The following is a 24789-nucleotide window of genomic DNA, read 5'->3' on the forward strand; positions in this document are numbered from 1 at the left end:
TCCTGCCCAGCATCCTCCCCCACGGCCCACCACCCACCCCTGGGGACAGTCCCCTCGGTGGGGGGCTCCTGTCCCCCTGAGGTCATTTAGTCTGGCAGGGCTGTCCCCACCCCCAGCTCCTCCCTCTGGCTTCTTTCAACTCCCTGCCGTCTGCCTCCCACCCTATGGCCAGCCTCTCTCCTTCCCCACTGCAGGTGGTGAGCAGATCTTTGCTCTTCTGCAGCCCTGCCCGGCCCTCCCTCCTGATTTAGCTGACAGTGGCCTGCCCACCAGGGGAAGCAGGATGCATTCAGGTACAAATGGCCCTATTGCAGTAAGAGAAACTAGCCCAGATTCCCCAGCTGTGGCTCTAGGCTTTATGTGTTTGCAGAGTCAGAAGAGGGCGGCAGGTTGCAGGTGAGCTTGAGGGCGTAGACACCTTTAGGGGAGAGAGACTACTGTGGGAGGGAGGGGGCGATGAGCTCTTCCCTTATGGATCTTTGGTTATTGCACTTTCTGAGCTCTGATTTCGCTCTGCCCGCAGCAACCCTCACTGGGCCCTTGGTTTCTGCCTCCTTCCTCACCCTTGGAATTTCAGGGCTTCCATCATGAGCCCTGGTCCAGGGTCCACCCCCACCACCCACAGCCCTGCCTGCCAGGGCCCCTGGCTCCCTGGCCTTGACACCTGCAGGTCCCCTCTCCGGTGCCCCTGGCCTTTCCTGTCGCTTGACCACCCTGTGGCCCTCCCCCACAGTGACTCATGAACTTGGCACAGCTTCTCAGATCCCAGTTCCCTTCTCTGAAAATATAGAGAGCTGCCACCCCACAGAGTTTTATGCTCAAGGGAGAAAATGGTTGAAAAAATGCTCTGTAAAACTAGATTTGCTACCAAACGAGAAAGCTCATTACCGAAGACGTGGGATGCAGAACATTTAACCAGCATTCAATCAATCTCCTTTACTGTCAGGAAGGCTGAGCGTAGGGGCCCTGGAATCCAGGATGTCAGGACTGATGCCGTCTTATTCCCTGCCACCCCAACGCCCTCGCCTCCTACCCCGCCCTTCCTGTCTGACCTCCAGGGGGCACCAGATCTCCACCCAGCGCCTCTCCTGACCCTCTGCCAAGAGCACTCAGCTGACCCTCCATCCCTCACCAAGGCTCTGGCAAAGCAGAGAGAGCCAGGGGCCATGGGGGCCAGGGGTGGGGGTGGGGATAAAGGGGCTGGCAGAGAGCAAGGCATCCACGGATGTCAGGTTTGGGGCCCCACTGATATATTGTCAGGGTGCAACACATACAGTCCTGCAAGAATCAGAACATCCTAAATTGCCACGTTTTTGGAAAATGGATGAAAAGCTCATCAAATAGACATTTGATTCCAGGATGAAAAGGAGCCGGGTCCTGTACGATCAAGTTGGAGGCAAAGTGCGGGCTGGAGTTCTTGACAGCTGGAGGAGGAGTCTTCCGTCATCCATCAAGCTGGAAAGGGAAAATGAAATGAGGCCTCTCTGTCTCTCCTTCTCCGAGCCCGGATGCTGGTGTAGTATGGGCCGGCTGGCCAGAGCACCCACGGTGTGCAGGGGCAGGCTCGGGCCAGGGCCATGGGGATTCTGGGGGGCCAGTTTGCTGGTAAACCAGAGCCCAGTTTGGAGTTTGGGTCAGAATCCTGATTCAGAAACACCACCCCTTCTCCATGCCTGGGGAGATAGATGAACTCCCCAAACCAGGATCCTGGGGCCCCCCAGCAGAGCCCTAAACAGCAGTATTCCCCAGCCAGCAGCTGGCGGCCTCACCAGGGAGAAGGGCCCCATACCCATCCGTGGCCTCTTACGCTCACAGGCACTTTTCTGCTTCTTATGACAGTTCCTCTCCCATCAGCCTTTCAAGAAGGCTCATGACTGGCCCAAGGCCCCACAGGGGCCTTGGCAGGGTCAGGCCTTGGACCCAGATCTCCTGCTTCCAAGTCTAGACTCAGGTTCCTGTGAGGCAGAGGCCACCCCTGCCTGGAAGGGCTGGGTCTTCTGAGTGAGATCAAAAACTAGCAGGAGTTTGGCTGCTGCATCCTCTTTGGGGCACTTTCCCTGGAACAGCCAGAAAGTGGCTTGGCTCCGCCTGCCTGCATGTGCCTGCTAAGTCAGTGCCATTCAGTAAAAGCAAATTCTTTTTTTTTTTTTTTTGCTACTGCATTGCAATAAGTGGTTGCAACGTGTTCACATGGTCATGGGTTTCGGGAAAGTTTGCAAACGTGAGACATTTTAACCTCAGTTAGTTAAATCTCTTTCCACTCCGATCCCCTTCCTCCCCACCTCTCTTCCAGGTGTTAGGCTGGCCGTGGGCATTTTGGGGAAGTTGATTTGGGAATGCATTTAGTTTGGGATTATGGGATCGTTTATGTGGCTCACAGTTACACCCATGTGCAGTTCAGTTATTGGGCTGTCGTGGGTGTGGATGGCTTCCAAGAATCCTCCCTTCAATGAACGCAGAAGAGTGAACCCTACGAACATGATGGAAAAAGACTGAAATTTCTTGCTGATTTGACATGAAATATTGACGTCAACAAAGATAACACAAAACTCCTAATAGGTCCCCACAGTGAAGGCATGGAAACCACACTGGGTAACCAATGTCCTCCATCCAAGGAGCATTTTAGATCAGCCCCTTCAGGAGAAGACTGGACATGCCCTGAATCTTACTGCTCATCTCTGAAAGAAACGTGGTCCTTCAGAGTTTGTATTCCGTCTGTGGAACATGGCATTCCGGAATCCTTGTCTGGCAGAGGTGATCGGCATGTACAAACTCACAGGGAAGGTGTTTTACAGAGCTGGCTGGTCACTTAATACAAGACGTCCTGTTACTTTGCTCGGTTGCTTGACGTTTGGGGTATTTGTCAGTCTTTTAAAATGTGTAACTTGTGAGTTCTGTTCTCATTAGAAGGGGAAGTTAATATCTGCTGTCACACCTAATTTTGGTTTTATAATTGTAGATTTTTGCAGCGAGAGCCTCCTCAACACTGTGTCAGCCTCAGACCCAACTTCCTCTGCTGAACACAGCCAGTTCCTAGAGAAGAGATGGGCTCAGCCCCGCCACGTCCTCGCTCTGGGATGCTGGCTGACTCGCCTCTGTCAGCCCCGGTTCTTTCCCTGTCGAATGATCGTGTCCCTCCTGGGAGCTGTCAGGCTGAGTGTGTGCAGTGCCTTTAGGCCCCCTGAGTCCTTAGCAGGTGCCGTTCTTGGTCCCCTTCCCACATCTTTTCCTGACGGAAAAGGGTCCCACAAAGATGGTTTCGGTTCCTCCCCCAGGCCAGGCTAAGTGCCAGGGCATTATCCCTGACTAAACTCTGAGCTTCCTCACAGAGCAGGTCCCAGAGCCTTGGAGAGTCTTTTTCTAAGTCAAAATGACCCGTGGACCATCTCAGACAATGATGCAGGGGATTGGGATAAGATAGGGTGGAGGGGACACGGAGCGGGTCTTCCAAAGCAGCCCCGCTCGCTCGGGGCCATCCCGATGGGCTCTTCAGGGAGGGGCAGGGCAGGGCTCGGCCCTGTGGGCAGAAGACATTAGTCAGCATCATGGGTTACCACGAAAGAGGGCCCACGTGGGGGTGGCCCCACGTGCCCAGGGGACGGAAGGACTTCCCGGGGCACCGAGGGTTGTAGCAGGGGGTCAACCTGCAGCTGGTCAGCTGCATCCCCAACTCAGAGGGGACTCTTGGGAGGCGTCTGTCCAGAACAAGGGAGGGGCCACAGTCCTGCTGACCTCTGCCTGACCCCTTCCCTCCCTTCCACACTGCACTGTGTCCCTGGGAGTGACATGGTGATTCTGTGACCTGGGGGTCAGGGATCCCGCCGAGAGGAAGGGAAGGGTCGGGCGGTGTTCTCAGCACCGAGCGCAGGGCCCTGTCCCCGGAGCACCCGTTAGACCCCTGCGGAATTGACTTGAAGGGAGCACTCTGTTCTGGTGCCAGCCATCCTGTCACTTTATAATTCCCCATGGTGGCCACTTCTTTCCTAAGGAGGGCCAAAGTCTATGCTTTCAGATGCTGACATCCATTTTCTACAAATGTGTAATGTGACCAAAGTCACATTATCTATTACTGATTTGATTGGAATTCCCTGTGGGGCCCTTTTCACCTCAGTGTTAAGGGAAAGGGCCTCACGCAGGGACTCCTCTCCTAGTTTCTCACTCATTCATTCATTCATTCCAGAGATCCGTGTGCTTGGCCTGAGCACCTGCAGGGATGGAGCTGTCATCCCCCTGGAGGGGGCGCTGCTGCAGGGGAGCAGGTAAGCGGCTGGGAGGAGAGGAGGCTGCAGAGCTCACAGTCTCACCGGGAGTGCAGACGCCCCAGCGGTGTTACATGGCAGCTCTTGTGAGAGGGTGGAGCTGGGTTCAAACCCCAGCTCTGCCCTCGCTGGCTATGTGGCCTTAGAAAAGTGACTTCCCTTCTCTGAGCCTCAGTTTCCATCTGCAAGATGTGGATACAATAGAACCTGCTAGCAGGGTAGCTGAGGGGATGGAGGGAAGCCCAGCATCTGGCAAAGATGAGTTTCCATCCCATCCTTGCGCCACCCCACCCCTGTACCCCCAGACACTGGTTAGGCCCAGCAGCGGGCAGTTGGACACGGCAGGGTGTTGGTGTCAGAGGAGGCAGGAAGGCTGTGGTGAGGAGTGAGGGGACCCCTGCCTGGGTCCAGGCCCTGGGCCCGGGGACAAGGGCCTCCCACCCACTCTGAAGTCAGCTGCATCTGGCAAGGAGCCCAGCCCCAGTCCCAGCGGCAGCTCAGGGATGGCCGAGCCCTCTGTGCGTCTCATCTCCGGAAGGTGCTGACACAACGATCAGCAGATAGGCGCGCGGAGGAGAGAAAGGAAGAGTAACGGCCAGCAGGCCGCAGGGAAGCCGTGACTCAGGCTCGGGCTCCCCGCCAGGCAGGGCTCTGCTCAGGAATCCTTTCACCCAAGTCAGAGGAAAAAGCCTGAAAAAGCTTCCCTTTGGTTCGCCGAGGGGGTGGAGGAATTTCCCGGCGAGGAGGCTTCTGGGTGAAGGAAATCTTCGGGCCCCTGGCGGCTGCTCGTCTGCTGGGACCGAGTGGAAATACACGGCACGGCTGACTTTTCCTTTTCTTTCCAGACGAAGGACAGACTGTGTCTGTTGTCAGTCAGCTCGTCCCTTGGAGATTTCTGGTCCTAAAAGTGGTCCAGTGCAGGGCATTTTCTACAGAACGAGTTTTTCACTCCAATAAAGGCAGAAGTCTCTTAACTTCCAGATGAGCTGTCTTCCAGAGAAAGTCTTTCCACTCGGAAACCATATCATAAAGGGTGCCAGGCTTCCAGGAACGGCCAGAAAGCTGCTTAACTTGAGTGGGGCTGAGGATCTGCTCACGTGAAAGGAAAACAGTAGGAATTGATTCTAGTTGCAATACCAGTAATTTTTTAACAGAAAAATAAATGGTTTTATTCATCTGACTGTTGACACTGGAGAGAGAAGGTCTTTTCATCAGAGGATGGGGAGAAGGGAGGCCTTCCAAATCTGGCCCCCCGGGCCCCACGCCTGCCTCAGCTTCTCAGCCAGGACCTGACAGCCCAACCCCTCCTGCTGGCCTCTCTCTTCCACTCCTGGAAGCTTCTCACCGAGCCTTTGGGAATGTGCGGCTTTGGTGTCCACGGCAGGCGTGGCCTGCTCTGAGCTTGTGTCCCCTCCATGCCGGGTTCCCACTAGGTTGTGACTTAGATGTGTGGGTGTCAAGCTCTGCCCTAGGTGGAGGGCACCCAGGACAGGGCCTAGCCCAGAGCAGTGAGTCAACAAACCTGGAGAAGTTTGTTGAATGAATGAACAAAGCTCCTTGTGGGTCATTGGAGGGACTTCAGGACTCCTGTAGGGATTAGAGGTGCTGGCCCCGGTTCTTTGCTCTCTGCGAACCTAAGGCCTCTGACTTTGACCCCGGTCTCCCCATGGGGTCTGAGGGAGCTGGCCCAGCCACAGTGCAATGGGAAGAGAAGTGAGAGGAAGAACCTGCTGGGCAGAGAGGGGAGAGCAGGGGAGGCGAGCAGAGCTTCCCTGAGGAATCGGCCAAGCTGGTTGGAGAGTCCCCACGTAAATCCCTGCCTCCACCCAGCCCCCCGCACCCGCCTCAGCAGCCCTGACAGGGGCCAGCTCCAGGACCAGACTCCAGGGGCCTGGAGGGCCTCCCCTCCTACCCCTCCTCCCATTCCACTCTCCCCCTTCCCGAAGGTCTCCCTGCTGCCCCCCCAGACCTGAAGCCCCCCACAGGTTTCCTCATCCTTCACACACACCCTCGGGGCCTGCACCTGCCCTGTCTCCCTTTGCTGGACGCTGTCGTTCTCTGTGAATCCCCCAGGCCCCTCATAAGGAGACCTACACAGGCTCAGTGAAGCTTTAGGGCAGAACGGCAACTTTCAACCAACATCTCACTCTTTGCAAAGTGCTTTCACCTCTGTTCCTCCAACTGTTCCTCACCACATCCATTCAAGGTAGATATTTCACCCCCATATTGTAGGTGAGGAACCTGCCCCCACTGGCTTAGGAGATACGGTGGGGATGCAAACTGAGGGGCTCTCTCTAGATTCCCAGGACGCCACTGGCTTGCCAATGGGGGAGGGAGAGGGGAGGGAGGACAAGCGAGGGAGGAAAGAGGGAGGGGAGGGAGGAGGGAGGGAACGAAGGAGGGAGGACCACATCTCTTTAAAGGGCTCCTCCTGGCAGGTGGCCCCTGCAGAGCAGGCCTCCTGGAAAACCGCCATCGCTCTGCCCAAGCCCCTTGGGAATCTGCCTTAGGAATTGCTTCGGACAGTTTCTCAAGTGTGAGAACCAGGGTCTATTGAGATACAGATCCCCTGGCTTCTCGAAGCCTCCAATGCTGAATCTCTGGGGCGGGGCCAGGAATGTGCATAATTAGCAGCTGCCACACACACCTCACTTCCCACCGGGGACCGAGGCCCTCTGTCCCGCAGAACGTGGGGCTGTGTGGGGTGACAGTGTGTGAATTAGCCTCAGGGGAGGCTAATTTTTTCCTTTGGTTGAACTCACTATGGGGAGCCCTGCCCAGAAAGTCCCCCGTTGTCACTGCAAAGCCCTGGGAGTGGTTGGCCTGGGGGCCAATAACCAGCTCAGATGAAGGTTCCCCAAGAGGCGTGTATAAAGTGTCCCCATCAACGCAGCTTGTTAGAACAGAGTGGGCGTGCTCTGGAGGAGGTTCCCGTGGGTGCCCAGGAAGGGATTAGAGAGGCGGGGTGGGGTCCTACAGCCGGCACACCTCGCACCCCGTTCCCACAGGCCAGCCAGCACATTCCTGGTCCTGCCTGCCCCTGACTCCCTCCACTACTCCATCACGTCGCCTCTCAAGCCCTGGCCAGACCTTGCCGGGTAGTGGCCTCTGGGCAGCTCAGGACCCCTAGCCGGAGAGAAAGGCATCTCAGGGGAGAGCGTTCCCATGTGTGCCACCAGGTGGCGCCATTGGCACAGGACAACCCGGGCTGTCCGGGTGGGGCGAGAGGGGAAGGGGGTGGCACCCTTAGTGCCGGACCCTCAAAGCTCTGGCACCTGCCACTCGAGGACCTCCAGTGACAAGCCTCCTGGTTGGTGCTTGTCTCTCCCAGGGACCAGTTGTACCAAGAGCCTAAACCTAACAAGGCCTTGGCACCTGGTGAACATGGAATAAATATTGAAAAATGATGCCGCTTCTGTTTTCTCAGATCTTCAGGATTATTTTCAGTGTGACAGGGGCTGGGGAGGGGCACTAGCTCCTTGCTGCCCCTCGCCCCCGCCCCCCGCCCCGACACACACTCAGAGTTAGCCAGGAAAGTCTTATCTAATTCTGGGTGTATGTCCAATAGGAAAACCCTGGACTCTGGTCCCAGCTACACCTCTGATGACCCTCTGTGACCCCAAGCAGGCCACTTTCTCTATTTTTCTCCATCACTAAATCTGTAGGATGAAGGTTGTAGAACCAGCCCTGCTGAGAGAATCAGTGAATTGCGGGAGAGCATTGTGATTCTAAGGGCCGTCACGGGAGTTCAAGTCCCTGTCCACTGCTTACTCTCTGTGTGGCCTCAGACAAGTGGCTTACACTCTCTGAACTTCAGGTTCCTCCTCTGTAAAACAGGGGCAATAGTAGCAACCACCCGCACGAGGTTTCTGGGAAGCCTGAAGTAGTCAATACACGACAAGCCTTTAGAACCGTGTCTGCATGAAACAGAAACTTAATAAACAGGCGAGAATACAGGGCAGCTTGAAGTGAGAAGGGACTTTGGGGATGGGCCAGGTCAGCCTTCCAGCCCAGGCAGGAATCTCCCAACAGTGTGCAGGGCAGGCGGCCTCCAGGTGGGTTTGCACACCTCCAGTGACAGCCCATTCCCTCCCCAGAAATGAGGCATCCACTGTGGCTGGCCCCATTCACCATTAGATGGGTCTCCTTCCACAGAGTCACAGCCTGTTCTCAGGAGCCGAATCACACCTCTTGGCTTAGGGCTGTCCCAGTCCTCTGCCAGAGGGAGGTGCAGGGGTCAGCACCCCTCATGGTGCAGAAAGGGGGACCCCGAAGGCAAAGCTGGGAGTTGCTAGGAAGGGAGGAGGGGACGCCCTCTCCAATGCGAGGCTGCTTGAGGGAGAGGATGGGAGGAAACAAGGAGCCGATGGATCCGCCCCTGGAACCCCCGGGCAGCAGAGACCCCCAAGGACCAAAGGAGGGAGAAGCTGTCAACCTCAGCCGCCAGGCCCATGCAGAGGGTCTTTCTGAGGGGCCCTCCAACTGGTGGGCTCCTCCTGGTGCTGGAGTCTGTGGGGAGGAAGGAAATGACTTCCCGCAGTGGGGGACCAGAGGACAGCGTTCCCCTTCCCACCGCACTTCTGCTTCCTGTGCACCGCTGCCCACAGTATAGCCTGGGGGTCATGCACAGGAGATGGCTCCTGAGCATCAGGACCAAACACGCCAGGCCAGGGGCCTCCCCTCTCTCGCCCATCACCTTTGCTCACTCAGGGCAGCTGGAAATCCTATTGGGGGTTCTGTTCTCCTCCAGAGACGGGGAGCATATTGAGGCCAAAACTATGACTTATGTTTGTGCTTAATAAGCGTAGGCACACACAGTAGGCACTTAATAAGTGTACATAGGAACTAAACTGAAAACGGAGGCCAGCAACTGTGGTCCAGTTTGGAAAGCTTTAGTCCTCATGTGGACAAGGCACCTCAGGACTGCAGGGGACGTCTGTGCTCCCCCGACTCTTCCTCCTTCAGGCTGCCACCTCCTCCGTGAAGCCTTCCTGGGCACGCTCTCCTCTCCACCCCAAGTAATTCACTTCTTCCCCCGCCTCCCTCTTTGCTCTGTACACACTTCTGCCATTGAGGTGGCTGGAGTAGTGGTTAGGAGCACAGAGGCTGGGGCCATCTCAGAGTCACTTCCCCTGGACACATTTCTCAGCTGTGTGACATTAGGCATATTGTATTTTAACCTCCCTGAGTCTCAGTGTCCTCATCTGTGAAATGTAGCTTATTAGAGGACCTCCCTCACAGGACTGCAGTGAAGATTAAGTTGATTTGTAGATGAAAAGCATCTTGAACACTGTCTGGCGATAGGTAACTGCTCTGAACAGCTATGTCATTGCTTAACTGTGCTGAGGTTATTGATCTCCCACCCTGGACGGGGGCTCCTCGAAGCTGAGGTCTTTCACTTCTGCATCCTTCTGCTGAGGCCAGCGCCTGGTCAGAACAGGCGCTCAGCAAGATGTGAAGGGAGAGATGGATGGATGGACGGATGGATGGACAGACGACTGGTTGAGAGCAAGTGCTGGAATATACTGTCCCCCTGGGACACTCACCAAGGACCCAAGACCCCTGGTGTCTTCTTTTCCAGTCGCATCTGTGGTCTGCAGCCCAGGGGCCTGCCCAGAGGGGATGTGGGCCTCCTCCCACCCCGGAGTCCAGCCATCTCGCCAAGGCCTGTTGGGATCCTACTACGTGCCAGGCTGTATGTTAAGCACCCACCTTCACAGCGAGCCTGGGAGGGGGCACGTTACGCCCGTCTCAGGCTCGTTCATCCATCCATTCACGCACCAGTATTTATTGAGCACACACTGAGTGCCAGCACTGCGCTAGGAACACAGGAGTCAGAGGGGATGAAGACACACAGGAGGCCCCGGGCAGGTGGGAAGCCTTAGGCTGGACCCAGGCCCAGGGGTTGTTAAGCTCCCGGGGCTCCGGGATGCAGACCTGGGGCGTGGGCTGCACCGCCAGGGGCCCGGGGCTTTGTGTGCATGGGAGGCCGAGCGGCCGGGCGCAGACAGGCAGGCTCAGAGGCGCCCCGTGTCCGCGTTCCGAAGCAGCCTGCGCTCGGCCGCCTCCCGATGCCGAGTCGCAAAGAGACTCCTCGAGGCGCAGAACGATGCCTTTAAAGCGCTCCTCCGTGCGCGGAGGCATTAACGTGACGTCTATCACCACGGCCTCGAGGTGCGGAGACAGCCTGCTCCCCCCAGGAGCTCGGGAACAGCGTGAAGCAGATTATCTGTGTCTCGCTGTGACATATGCGATCATGTATCACCGTGATGGATCAACAGTCAATACCGCCAGGGTCCCCGCCTCCCCCGGCTGGTGGGAAACGTCTCGCGTTCATACGTCTGCCTCACCTGGTGGGCGGTCCCTGCCCGCGCCTGCCACCCTCCCGACGCCCCTGGAGTCGGTGGGAAGCGCCTTCCGGCTTTCATCGCTCAGGTGCAAAGGGGCGAAGGGAAGGTATTGGGACGAAGGCTGGAGACTGGACCCCGTCATGCCACCACTGGGGGCTGCATGGGCCGGGAGAGAGGCTCAGGCTTCACCGGCTGGGCGTAAAATTCCCACCCCACGACCCTGGCCTGATCTTGGGCAAGCTGCTTTGCCTCCTGGGGACATGCTTTCCTCCTTTGTGAAACTGAGACAATCGCATGTATCTTGAGGGTTGATGAGCACTAATGGAGAAAGGAGTGCAGTGCTCAGCGCATGGTGCAACTCAACCAGCTTCCCCCGGCTTCCTCCCGTGCCTGCGAGCTGGGTTCCTCACTCCAGCCCAGCCCCCTGCCCTCTGCCACTCCAGACACACAGGCAGGCATCTGTCGCCTACCCATCCAGCTCAGCCCCGGGCTGGGCTCCAGAATGCTGAGGGCAAAAGGCTCCCAGTCTGCTGGGGACAGGGGCCCAGGCAGCAGATAATCACTGTGCCTGTGCTGGTGCCTGCTGCAAGCCAGGCCAGGGGCTGCTGCGGGCCAGAGGGGGAAGCAGTTCATGTGTCTCCGGGGTCGAGGGGGGGAGCTCAGGTTTGGGAAGCCACAGGGAGGAAAGACTTGAGGTGGGTCAGAGAGGGGGACCCATGGTGGCCCTCCCTCGGCTAATGACAACGGGCACCCTGACCTTCTGCCCCTGGAGGCAGTCGGCAGGAACTTGTGGCTCCTGCCCTTCCCCCTAACTGCCTGCCCTTCCTCCATCACGCACCTGCCCCTTCCCCATTCTCCCGACCACTTCCGCCCACCACCCCAAACCCTGCTCTCTGATGAGCGTGTTATCAGGGGCTCCTGGATTGTTTCCGAGGGGAAGTTTGTGTGAATGCGGTCGTTTTAAGAGTTTGAGACATGAGCAGCTAAACCAAGTCCCGGAGTTACTTGTACAAATTCTGTGTCCCCCTTGTCACCGGTGTCTTCTGGACCAGCCACCAGCTGGGAAAGGGCCGATGAGGGGAGAAGCCGACCACACTGGCTGGGTTGGGAGACCTAGGTCTCCCCCAGCTCTTCTCCTGGACGAGGGTGAGCCCCAGATTCCTCACCTGGTGGCCGCCCGGCCTGGAGCTGTTCCGCTCCTCGAGTGGAAAGTCCGGGCTTTGAGAGGAGGAGGCCGCGCGGGCCCTTGAGGAAGCAGAAGGGCGGCCAGGGAGGAGCTTGGTGGGGACGTGAAGGGGAACTGTGGCTGCCAGCGTGCTGTTCCCTCCTGTGAAGCACAGAGGAAGGAGGGACACCGACCAGGAGGCCCCGATGGAGAGCCGGCCTCTGCGGTTGTGGGCCCAGCCGGGACCCCCCGTGTTCCCCCGGCTCCTGGGTTTGCTCCTGTTCCCCTGGACCCTGCCGCTCGCAGGTAGGCTGTCTGCTGGCTTCCCTCTCCTCACTTGCTCTCTGCTCCCGCACATCAGAGCGCCTTTCATCCGCCCGCCCAGGCGGCTAATTCCCTGGGCCCCGTCTCAGGGGATTTGCTGGTGGCGTTTGAACATTGCGGACTTCACAGGGGACGCCTTCAGGGACCGGGATATGTTTAGCTAACGTCTGGCAGAGGTGGCGTTTGAAGGGGCCGGGGCACGTTAACAGCGTCCCTGCCAGCACGGCCTGACCTCCCAGCCCTGAGACAGGGTGGGTGGGCATTGCCACGGCCAGGGGGTGGCAGGGTCCGGCGTGGGGTCTGCAGGGAGGAGCAGCTCGTCCCCAAGGACTCTTACGGTGGAGCCACCACGTTGAACCTGCCAAGCAGCCCAGCCACCCTCCCTTCAGTGTTGTTGCCTGTGTTAGCCGGGGAGACCGGGGAGGCCAGCAGCTGGCCACCTGGAGTGCTGTGCCTGGGGTGCAAAACTGCCACTGTCCCCAGAAAGGGTCGCACCTCCCACTTCCTGAAATACAACTTCCAGGGGTCACGTCGTAGCTAGGCCTTGCTGGGGGCCAACGCTGTGCTCCTTTCCTGGTCCCAGGCCCCTCAGAAGCTGGGTGGCCTGGATCCAAGCCAGGCCCTGAGGTAGGTGGCCTTGGGGCAAGTTCATCCAGGCCAGGGAACCCCAGGAGTGTCCCTCGCCCGGGCTACCCACACGGGACTCCCTCCGGCTCAGTCTCTCCCTGGGCAGCACTGACTGTCCTGTTGTCCCAGGATCCCTCCCCTCCCCCACCCACACTTTTCTTCCTGTTTTAGACTTTTATGAGGCTTCCAGGGACTGCCCCACCCCCTTCTGCTTCATCCTCTGCCTTTTGTTTATACCATAAACAATAACGGCCATTCTTATTTTCATGAATTAACCTCTCTGGGCACTTGTCACACTCACCTCCCTCGAGGCACCCTTGGGTGTTGTCCCTACTGGCATCCTTTAGAACAAGGAGGCCAGGTGGCTTGTCCAGGCCTAGAGGGCGCGTAGGTCAGGTTCAGACCTAAGTCAGCCTGAGCCCTGAGCCAGGGCCCTTGGCAGTGGGCTCTGGGGCTCCTCCTCCTGCCTTTCTTTGTAAAGAACATTCTTCACAGAAAATTGTATCCCCCCACACCCCCAGGCAAGAGCTGACTGTGCTGTCTCTACCCTGGGCCTCGAAGGCCAGGTCCTTTGCCACATCATCTCCTTTAGCCCTTTAATCTTGTGCTCCTCAAGCCCCCTCCAGCCCCCCAGAGATGGGCCAGTGCAAAGATGGCCCCAGGAAATGCAGCTTATTGGTGACAATGCATTTGAACTCACACTTAGTCATTTTAAGCTTAATTTCCCCCAAATTTCCATCATTTCTCTTTGTGTGGTCCCTCCTCCCCAAAAGGGACCAGGCACATCTTGGTAACTGAGTGGAGGAGACTTTTTGGGGTGCTGTTGTGAAAAACACTTTAGTAACCATGTTCACTGCAAACAAACCGCAGATTTGCCCGTGTTGAAGCAAATGTACGAAAGAGAAACTCTGCTCTTTCACAAGAGGGGAAAACACCCTCGCGGTCTCCTAGAACCTCTTGGAGCAGCAGGCAGCGCCCCATTACTCCTGGTCCTGGTCCTGTCCCTGCAGCGCCCGGCTCTGCCTCCCTGTCGCTCCCCGCCCCTGCCCCACCCCCTTGTCTCTGAGCTTCGGGGGTTTGGTGGAAGGAGTCCAGCCTCTCTCACATCCCCCAACCTTCCCTGAATTCACCCATCAGCCTAGGGCAGCCAGCTCTGTCAACAGCAGCCCGCACCCCTCAACTGTGTCCATGGGGGCCTTGGAGAGCGGCCGTCACTGAAGCCTGGGGTCAATGTGGAGCGTAGGCCCAGGGCGTTCAGCCTGAGTTTGAATCTGAGCTCGGCGACTCACCCTGGGCCCCTGGGCAGGTTGCTGTTCCTCAGTTGCCTCATCCGTTAAATGGGTGCAACAGTGGCGCCTGCCTGGTAGCACATCCCGAGACTGAGGGGTTAGGGCTCAGAGAACGTCAGCCACCTGCCAGCCCAGCAGAGCCAATTGAAACGAGAGATTCGTTTGGCTGCCTGGACATCTTGGGCAGCCCACGGGCTCCTTGGGGTCACTCCGACGTTTCCAGTGGTCTCCAGCACACCCAGTCTCTCAGGACCCCTTCTGCTCCCCACCCTTCTCCTCCTGTGTAAGCCGGGACTCAGGCCTGCTCTCCTCTGGGCTGCTGAGCCTCCTGCAAATCCCACTTTCCTCAAAGGGACCGGCAGCCACTTGTGGTCTCACAGGCAACTGCTCTCCCCTAGAGGTGGCTCATATGAGTCTGAGGCCCAGCTTTCCTGCGAGCAGCAGCTCACCTGCTCCAGCCCTGCTTCCACAGGGCCTCAGTCACCTCCAAGGGCTTTGGGACCAGACAGACCAGGTGCAATGCCTTTTTATATTGATTGCTGTGTGACCTCAGGCAAGTTACTTAACCTTTCTGAGCCTCAGTGTCCTCAACAAATGTCAGTCCTCTTTCTCCTCCTGGCCTTTCTAGAACTCTGGGCTGTATTTATTTCTCAAATATCCATTGAGGAGGACCAGTTCTAGGCACTGGGGGTGAACAAGCCACAGCCCCCACTCTCAGCCTGGTGGAAACGGTGAGAGTCACCCGGAGACCATGACCCGAGGCAGAGGCACGGATGCTGGTTAGCCTCCCCTCCCCACCATGTGCTCTGGACTCAGGTGTCACCGCTCCCTTTGTTGTCCAAAAGATGTTCAGGAGCCTCCTGCTTCCCTTCCCGCAGCTCCGGGCCTCTGTCAGGATTGGCCTCTGCTTTTCATCTTTGTCTAATCCCAATAAAGAGCTTCCGAGGCAGGCGGAGGAAAAGCACCTCTCTGCTGGAGGTGGGGCAGGGGGAGTGTTGGAGGGGGCAACGGAGCAGAGCCCAGCCGGGATGGGAGGAGACAGAGCAGGTGGGTGGGTGGCAGGCACAGCATGAATAAAGGCTGGGAGGCCAGAAGGCAGTGCCAGGGGGAGGGAAGGGGGAGAGGTTCCGTTTGATGAGAGGAGCGGCTCTCAGCAGCGCGGTGGGATATGATTCCCACTGGGAGATAATTCCGGGAGGATTATAAATGCCTGTCAGGTAGGGGTTCAGATGCCATTCCAATAGGTCCTATTGTCATTGCTTTCTCTTTTTAAATTGTGAAATATAATACATATACAGAAAAGTGCAATAAATATTACAAAACAAGGTCCTGTGTGACTACCACCCAGGTCAAGAAAGAGAACATTCCAGTGCCCCGGAGGCCCTGGACCCCGCCCCCCTCAGACACCCATCTCTCCCCTCAGAGTTACCACCATCCTGACTTTTAGGGCAGTCGCTTTCTGGCGTTTCTTTATGGTTTTATCCTTTAGCATATGTCCCTAAATGATACAGATTACTCTTGCCTGTTTTTGAACTTTGTATCATCAGAATGATACTGTGTATATCCTTTTGTGACCTGCTTCTTTCACTCAATGTTATATTTTTTTAAGGATGTATCCAGTTGACGGTTGGGCTGAAGTTGTTTATTTTCTTTGCTGAAGAGCAGAGGTTACAAACCACCGCCCTTGGGCTAAATCCAGCCCACCGCCCTTTTGTATGGCCCACAAGTTATGAATGGTGTTTATATTTTTTAATGGCTGGGAAAAACATCAGAAAAATATTTCATGACGTGAAAATTATACAATATTCGTATTTCCGTGTCCATAAATAAAGTTTTATTGGAACAGAGCCAGGGTTATTCGTTCGTAGATCATCTATGATTGCTGTCAGCCTACAGCGGCAGAGTTGCCTAGCTGTGACGGAGACCATATGGCCTGCAAAGCGTAAAGTATTTACTATCTGGCCCTTTACAGAACACGTTTGTAAACCCCTGCTGTTGAGGGTCCCGTTGAATGAATATACTGCGATTTATTTGGTTATGATCAGCATTTCAGGAGCTTCTCGTCTGGGCCTTTGAACACTCGTGTGTGGTCTCCAGGCACATGTGTTTGGTGCCTCCAGGGGACATGTTCCCACTAAGGCCCCTTCTCTCCGTGCTGTCCGCCTCCCTGTGTGGACTGTGCACTTTGAGAGGGCAGGAAATGTGCGGACTGACTTGGCTTCGAATCCCCATGCCAGGCCTGCACGTGGCCTGGCACCCAGCGGATGCCCGGAAAGTACTAACCATAACAGGATGAATTCCTCAGCCACAGACAACCCCAGAGGGAGTTCCCAAGGGGGTGGAGATGTGATGCCACCAGGAGAGGCGCCTGGGGCCCCCGGGGTAGTCCTGGGTGAGGTGGGGCTGGAGAGAGCCTCCTGCCCTCCCTGAGTGTTGGGCTCCTCCTGACACAGGGGGAGTAACAAGACCCTCCTGTCTCGTGATGTCTCATGAATGAGAGAGTGGACAGGAGAGCACTGGGAAAGCATGGACCTGAAACAGGATCTGACCCTCCACTGCTTCCCTTCTCACTGTGGATCCAGGCAGGGCCTCGCTGTAGTGGGAGTGCATGTGTCAGAGACTGGGATGGGGGCTGAAGCCAGAGGAAGGGAAGGGGGTGACTCGGGGGAGGCTGGAGAGGTGGAGGGGGAGGGAGTAGATGTGAAATTGGCAGGCAGAGTTCCTGGCCCCCTGATAAGGACAGTCTGACCGCCCTGGGTTTGAGTCCTGGGAGACTTTGGCCAAGTCCCCTGTTCACTCTGAGCACCTACGCCCCTGTCGTGGCGCTCAGCACCTCCCTAGGCAGGATTCTTGGAAGGAAGACCTGTCCAGGACCACCGCTGGCCCCAGGGCTTGGCACTGGGACCCCCTCAGGGAGGGACCGTGGGGCCTCAATCACGGGGACAGGGTGCCTGGAAGAGGCGGTGTGGCGGGCCTGGCAGATGTCTGCTCCCCTCCCACCCCAGGGTTGCGTGGGCTGTAGGGGAGGAAGGGGAGGGCCGGAGCTGGGTCCCCTTTGAGGATCTGGGCCAGATCTCTGCTTGCTGCCCACGGACCAGGGGAGGGGACACTGAGCGAGTACAGCCAAGCCCAAAAGCAGGGGCGGCCGCCCATCAGGCAGGGAAGGTGCCTGCAGCACGGGTCATGGGTCCAGGGGCACATTTCTCAGGGCCACTTGGCAACACATGTCAAAATTTAGAATGTGCGTACCCTTTAAATCAGCAACTCTCTGTCTCAGACCTTGTCCTAGGGAGCTAGGGGGCCAGGAGATGACCTGTGTGTGTAAGGATGATCCCCAATGTGTCCTTGGAGCACGCTATAGACAGCTTTACTGCCTGCAATGCATTTAGATAAGACTCCTGCCCCCAGGCCCGCCTACCCTTTCCTCCCAGGCTCCTGCCCCCCTGGCCCACACCCCACTTTTTGACTGCTGCCCATGAGCCTTTGCTCCCGCTGCCCCCTTGGCCTGGAAGACGTCCCCTCCCTTTCCCACCTGGTGACTCCAACCTGTTGGTCAAGGTCGAACTGCTTCTCTGTGGTGCCCTTTCTGGCCCCCTCTCCCAGCCCCTGACAAACCTGATGGCCTGCCCTCCCCCGGCAGGTATTCACCTGTTGTTCTGAGTTACTGGAGCTCAGAGGTACCAGGGGCCTGACTGAGCTCACCTGGGGCAGGTGAGGGTGTGGAAGGAGCCAGGGAACAAGTACAGAAACTTAAGAAGTGGGCTGTGTAAGAAAAGCCGGAGAATGGGAGAAGGTGCATGCTGGGGGAACCCTGGGGGGAGGGAGGGGTCTGCAGGGTCAGGGTCATGGCCAGAACCAGCAGGAGCCAGAGCTGAGCCACCAGGGTCTTTGTGGTGGGAGAGGGGAGGTGACTGGGAGGCAAGGACAGGGCTGGCAGATTGTAGGATGTGGAAGGCCAGGATGGGGAGGACGGAGGGCAATTGAGTGATTTTGTGCCTGGAGGGTGCAGGATCTTTGGGGAGGTAGAGATTTAAGAGAAGTCAGGATAAAAGTGATCTGGTGAAGGCATCCACAGGAAGGAGTTAGTGTGTTGACAGCCAGGAGCATTTATATTTAAAAGGAGGCTGGAGGGGGAGGGGGCCCAAATCCTGGATTGAATCACTATTGTGAGGGGTTTAGGCGGCTGAGGAAGGCTGTTTGGAACTCCATAGTATTTGTCTCGTCATCTTTCTAACAAGAAATACGATCATGTCACTTCCCAATTTAGAAGCCCCCAGAGACTCCCTCAGGTTTCCAGGACAACACCCCCCCAAAAAAAAAACCCTTTCTTTCAACTCCACCATGACTCTGGAGTTCTCCAACTTGGTGCCCTGTTTCAAGACTTCTAGAAGCTTCACCCGAGAGATTTCTTGTGCTTAAGCCCCTCTCTGTGCCCTCCGCCTCCACTGCCTCCTACTCTTCCATCAAAGTTCAGCTCAGTGAGAGATGGGGAAGAAAGACCAGGTTGTTCACAGCTGTGATGTCAGGGTGGCCAAACTGCAGACAAGTTCAACGTTCTTCTTGATCCTTCGCTGTGGTTTCTAGAATTTCTATAGTGAGCATGTTTCACTTTTATATTGCGGGGGACCTGAACAATTATGATTTAAAAAACAAGCAGGGCCCAGTCTGAGGGTCGCCTCTCCAGGAAGTGCCTGCTCCCTCCAGCTAGGTTGGGTCCCCTCCTCTGGTTTCTGCCTCCCCTGAACTCCCCTTTATCTCATCACTTTCCAGCCTTGTCAGTCAGCCCCCTCCCCAGCGGCAGGCCTGGCCCTCCCTGCAGGGACTTTGGGTGGGCACGCCCTCCAGGGGGCGCCCTGGCAGGGTCTGTCCCCCTCGCTCCATTTCTCCAGCCCCCATTTAGAGTCAAGGAGCAGAACCCCCACCAGCACCTCTTGAGCCCTATCGCCGCCCTCCACCCCTTCTGATGCCCTTCTTTGAGGGTAGAGGGGGTGTAAAGGGAGAAACCGAGTCCCCTGCTGCCCCAGGCCACATCCTCAAAGGGGGTCAGAAGTTGGAGCAACTCACCTTTGAAAACGGCCCGAAAGGGAGGCGGCTGCTATAAAATACCAATTAACACCCGTGAAGCTTATACATTTCTGGGACCAAACATTTGACATTCTGCACTTGGTCTGTGTCCCCGTGTGGCCACTGTGCACCCAGAGTCCAGAGTCTGGAGGCGTGAGGATGGGACGCTGGCCGGCTGTGGAAATGGCCCCCGAGGCAAGCCTCATCCATCTGCATCTTGGTAATTCGGAGGTGTTGAAAGATGTGACAGCCAGTCTGATGGCACGTTCTGAGGGCATCAGCACTAAAAGCTCCGTAATACACATCTGTTCAAAGGTGGCCTTCCAACGCCTGCTCCACGCTTCTCCCCAGTCAGCCGCTGGGCCCCACGCCGTTCCATGCATGTATCCTGAAGGACTCACCCATTTTTCTGCGGCATCCTGGGATTCAGGCTCAGGCAGCTGCCCGGAGCCCTGTGCTAAAATCAGCAGCCCCGCACCTATGCCATCCCAGCAGCCCTGCAGGTGGGCCTTGAAAAAAAGGCACGGCTCTGAGAGATGCCAGAATTAAATTGGAGGGCAGAACTCCACACCTGTAATAAAGACCATGGAAACCGCTTTCTTCTGTAGCCGGGCATCAAAGTGTTTTCCTTTAAAATCAACCTCAGTCGAGATGGATACCTTTGATCAGTAAGTCTGGGCTCTCACACCCTTGGCTGATGATGCTGATGCCCGGAGCCATAGGAGGGATTGAGTTCCAGGCGGAGGGGGAGCTGGGGCCAAGGCCCGGCCCAGGAATTGGTGGGAGAGAAGAGCATTGAGGAGGGCAGGGCAGCTGGAGAGAGTGGGGCGGGAGGGGAGAGATGGGGTGGGTGCCAAACTCTAGGGGTGAGGGGATATGATCCTGCAGTGAGGGAGGGACCCTGGCTGGCCCTCTTTTGACACTTGGCTGGCCCAGCCACTGGCTTCTGCTCTGGGAGCCACAAGCTCTACTTGAGATGGGTGACCCTCTAGTGCTACAGGATCTGTTCTGAGAACCATCGTCCCCAGACCCTACATGCTCCCAGATGTCTGTCTGCCTATTAGGGGATGCAAATTTAAGGAAATGGCCTCTAAATTTTTGACTCCCTTTAAAACAGTGCAATTCTTTCATTGGAGAAGTTTTTGCTTTTGCTTGCTTTGAGACTTTAAAACTGTAGGGTAGAGCAGTGGTTAAGAGTGTTAAGGACACAAGGGGACCCAGCTTAAAATCCCATCTGATGACTGTGCTGCTGGGGCAAACTCTTCCCTTCCCTGAGCCTCAGTTTTCTCATCTGCAAAAGGGGAGCGTGCCCAGGGACCTCAGCTCTTATCATCGTGTGGCTGATGCCTGAGAGTCTGCGCTGGGCGGGCAGAGCCACGCCCCTAGGAGTGGCTCAGGGAGGAGGGGAGGTCGTCCTGCAGACCGAGAGGGTGACCCCACAGCCCGGGGAGAGGAAGGGAACAGGAGGGCATTCCTAGCAGCGGGAATAGCGCAGACAAAGGCTGGAGGCATAGTAGGCCTGGCGCCGGTGAGGGGTGAGCAGAGGGCCGAGGGCAGCACCGGCCTGGAGCATGGACTGGATGCATGGACTTTCAATTGTTTTTTAATGGTGGCCCAAAGTTAAGGGATGCACGTTACAGCGTGACCCTGTCTGAACCCAGTTGTATGAATATAATTGAATCCAGAAGGTCACAAACCTGCTCTTACTTCGCATGCAATGCTCCATGTTCTATTTTTTGTAACTGCTTGTCTTGACCCTGTAAATTGATTTCAGACTCCTTCTCGGGTCTCCTCCTCTGGGGGGCGCCCCAGCAGGGTCAGGGAGGGCAGGAGCAGACTGGCTGGTGAGTCCCCCCGGGCAGCGCCAGGCAGGCCCTGGCTGGGGAGGGGAGGAGGCTGGAGCTGTCGAGGCAGAAGGGGGAGTTGTGCTGGGGTGGGGAGGTCTGATGGGGTGGGCGCCCCTCCACACACCCAGTCCAGTTCCCTGATTGCGAATCCCTCCCCCTAGGGACTCAGCATGGGGTCCCTGGGCCAGGGTGGGAGTGGGGGCACCTCCAACCAGCTCTCAAACCCACAGTTCAAGCGGCCACAGATTCAAAAGAAGAACCGGAAAAGGAAGGAATCAGGCGCCAGCGGGTGGTAGACGGAGTCTTTCCCAACACCGGCAACAGACAGGCAGGATGGGGGAAGAGCAGGAGGAGGCTGCTGGGGGGAGGGCTCTCGGCTCAGAGCCGCCCCCTCCCCCACCCCCGCGTGCGCGCATGCACACAGAGCTCACCCAGTCAGGGGAGCTCCAGGGCTAGGCCCAGGGTCTGCGCCCCAGGGCATTGCCCACTCCCCGGTGTCCAGCCCAGCACAGGGCCCAGGGTGGTAGGCAGCGAGAGAGGGCTGGCCCCTGGCAGTCCTGTCATGTCCTGAGGCCACCCCGTGCTGCATGTGCCCTGCGCTGTGGGCCTGTCACTTATGCAGGCAGAAGACTCAGGCTGGCATTTGCCTTTCCAGACTCACAGTGAGGACTCAGGACTGGGCTGACTTCCCTGCCTCCTTTTCATCTCTGGGGAAAGGCAGCCCAGCCCTGTGGAAGGCCTGCTGTGTTCCTGGCCCCATTTAGTTCCATGACAACCTTGTACGGTTGGTATTGTTGCTCTCTCCGTGTTGCAGGGAAGATACTGAGGTTCAGAGAGGTAAAGCCACCTGCCTAAGTTTGCACAGCCTTTAAGTGGCAGAGCCAGGATCTGAACCCAGGCCTGCTGCCTCCAGAAACTGGGTTTTTCCCGGGCAACCCCCACCCCCATCATGGCCGTGCTGAGGAGTCCTAGCAGTCCCTGAAACTTCCGAGAAGTGAAGGATCAAGGATGCGCCATTCCTGAAAATATCCCTGAAAACCCGCTGCAAAGTGGAGGTCGGCAGGGCTTAGTGGTGGCAACCTGTGCTGCCCAGTGGGACCATCTGTACTTGCAGTTGTGTGGGGGGTGCAGAGGGGAGGACCAAGAGATGCACAACAGGCAGCCAAGCTCCCGGGTAGGGCTGGGCTGGGATGGCGGCCCTGGGTGGGGCGGGACCCTCCCAGACACCACGCTGCAGCTGTTTCCCTGCTCCCGGGCTCCCTCCCACCCCCCATGGATTCCCCCCACCAGGGTGCACCAGCCACATTCACACAGCCTCACACTTCTCCCATCCAGAAAAACTCCCCCTGGACCCAACCTTCACATTCTCCCTGCCCTCCAGCTCCCTCCTTTCCTTTTCTGACCAGCACTGGAAAAAGCAGCCACTGCAGGCTCTTCTCCCCTGTTGCCGGGCAAACGAATCCGTTCTCCCACAGAAAACACGCGAGGCTCCTTGAAGGTCTTTCCTCCCCGTGCCCGTCCCAGTCCAGCCGGCGTGGAGAGCAGGCAGGCCTCCCGGAGAATTATCCAGCAGTAACTTTGTGTTGCTCCTCTAGACCTCTCAGCATGGGGAGAGTCCCCCGGTGCCTTGAGGGAAAGCGGGCCGGCCTAGGCTGCTCTGGCCACTCTGGGTCCTCTGGTCACTTACAGTCACAAACAAGACCCAGTTCTTCAAGTCTCTGGCCCCGAGTAACAGCCAGAATTCCAAACGTGATTCATGCCAAAGGGGCCAGCTGGGGCCCGTGTGAGAGTCGGGGGGAGGTCCTCTTCTCTCTCCCCCGCATCTTGGCCCTTCCCCACCTGTCAGCTGGGTGGAGGCAGGGGAGTGGGGGAGCAGGAAGGGGCAGAGAAGCCCGGCGGTCAGCTGCTGTGGACAGGTGGCCCCATGCTCTGGATGCTTGTAGAGTCTGGAGTGGACCCCTTTGGGCACTTTCCTGGCCACTCAGCGGCCCCTGCTGGAGTGTGCCAACAGGGCTCCTGGGGCTCTCTGTCCCGCCTCAGCCCCAGGAATCCAAGGTCCACCCCAATCCACCTCCCTGAGCCGTCTGCCCCTCTCGGCAGCCCATGAATCCAGGAGGATCCCTAGGCTGGCTCACTCTGCCTGGCCCCCCCTCCCTTGGGGGATATACTCCCTTCGCCTAAACAAGGGACAAAGTGTGATGCAGCCGGTGCAAAACAGACATTAGCCACTGTACCATCCTTGTGGCACTCAGAGGACACACCTCAAGCTCTGTGAGGGCCCCACTGAAGCCCCTCTGGGTCTGGGGTTAGAAGCAGGCACCCGCAGGGCAGGCTGGGTGCCCCTGCCTCTCTCTCGAGGTCCCCTCTTCACCCATTCTCTCTGCCATGTGGCCACTTGTTGGCCTCCAAATGTGAGAATCTGTGACTTCTGCCAGAGTCTGACAAACCCCTCTCTTTAGCATCTGATGTCTCCTGTGCTTGGTGCCACCACGGACACTCCCAGCCCTGCACCAGTCACACTTGACCAGGTCTCTGACTCTAGTACCCAGTGTGGTTGCTGGCTTTTCTTCCTTGGCACAGTCAGACAAACCTGGGTCCAAATCCTGTCTCCGCCACTTAGGAATTCTGTGGCTTGGGGCCTCTAAGACCCTCTGATTTTTTTGTCTGCAAAATGGGGTTGTGGTGGTGTTTGGTTGACCGAGGGCCTGCATCATACCCAGCCCAAGTGTGTTTTCTATACATTTTGTTTCCTCTGTCCTCGGGCCGTTTCAGCCCCACTGTACGTGTGTGTTCCTGCTGGCAGTTCACTGATGACGCCCAGACCCCTAGGTCACCAGCATGCCCCTCCTCAGACAGAATCAGTGGTTCCCTCCCCACCAGCCCTCTAACTCCAGGCTCTGTCTGCTTCCCCGTTAGACTGGGGACCTTCCCAGGGCAGGGAGCCCCTCCAGGTCTTGGACGGGGCCTGTGGCCTTACTGGTGCCCCTTAAATGTTTGTCGGAGGCACAGACAAATGGTCGCTGAAAAGAATTCATGGACTCGGAAATTCACTATGAACTTGTCTGTAGCCCTGAGCCTTGACCGAGGAATTCTTGGCAGCCCACCGGAACAGCCTGCACCCCGGAAGGGGCATCTCGGAGGCACAGGTCCAGGAGAGGGGTGGGAGCTGGGCTGCTGTGGTCCGGGCTCTGGGGTTCTGACACCCCAATAAAATGAAGGGGCAGTGGCGGCAATTAGCTACGTCATCAGACCAGAACCAAACGCCTTCACCGCGACCGCAGCCTCCACCTCCTCCTTGTGTCCGGCCTGCTGTCTCCAGATGGGCGGTTCCTACTCATCCACAGAGACAGCCCCATTGCTTCACTCTTGGAGACAGCAGTTTCATCCGAGGTCTGAGGTTCTCCTCTCTGTGGCAGACCTGAGCCAGGGCCATGCATTTTCGTGATCCTAACCCTCTGACCTTAAGATAACGAATCCCAGAAGAGTATAGAACAATACTCGTCTATATTTATACATTTCCCCAGAAGCGTAAAGATGGGCTTAATTGCACTAGCAGGTTCCATCATTTTCTAGAGGGATACCTCAAATGGGGAGAATTTTTTAGGACAATTGAATGAATGTCTTCCTGCCAGGATGAACAGGAATGTGGCCTCGTTGTGCTGACCGCGCGTCCAGCCTCCCCGGGCCTGGGTGGCCTCTTAGATACATGGAGAGGAGGAGCGGGAGGTGGAGAGGCCTCTGGGCAGGCCCTGGTGCAGGGTGCTTTCCTGGTGATTCTGGTCGGGTCCCAACCTCCGACCCTCACGAGGAAACCCTAGCCTGGCACCACTCCCCCTGCTGCCACGCAGAGTCCCTGCGAGAACC

General features: G+C 57.2%; 1 protein-coding gene and 1 long non-coding RNA gene across 2 annotated transcripts in view; both read left to right on the forward strand.

Moving 5' to 3' along the window:
- LOC131421528 (uncharacterized) overlaps window positions 1-4246 on the forward strand; it is a 42164-nt gene extending 37918 nt beyond the window's left edge. The window contains exons 2-3 of the long non-coding RNA XR_009223893.1: window positions 2960-3196; window positions 4181-4246. This is a non-coding gene — a long non-coding RNA (uncharacterized LOC131421528). The remainder of the gene's footprint in view (window positions 1-2959; window positions 3197-4180) is intronic.
- Window positions 4247-11909: 7663 nt separating this feature from the next.
- Window positions 11910-24789, forward strand: part of NFAM1 (NFAT activating protein with ITAM motif 1) — a 35158-nt gene continuing 22278 nt past the window's right edge. The window contains exon 1 of the mRNA XM_058568216.1: window positions 11910-12080. Coding sequence (XP_058424199.1) covers window positions 11981-12080 — 100 coding nt within the window. The 5' untranslated portion in view covers window positions 11910-11980. The remainder of the gene's footprint in view (window positions 12081-24789) is intronic.

This window comes from Diceros bicornis, chromosome 25 (assembly GCF_020826845.1).
Source record: "Diceros bicornis minor isolate mBicDic1 chromosome 25, mDicBic1.mat.cur, whole genome shotgun sequence".
Taxonomy (NCBI): domain Eukaryota; kingdom Metazoa; phylum Chordata; class Mammalia; order Perissodactyla; family Rhinocerotidae; genus Diceros; species Diceros bicornis.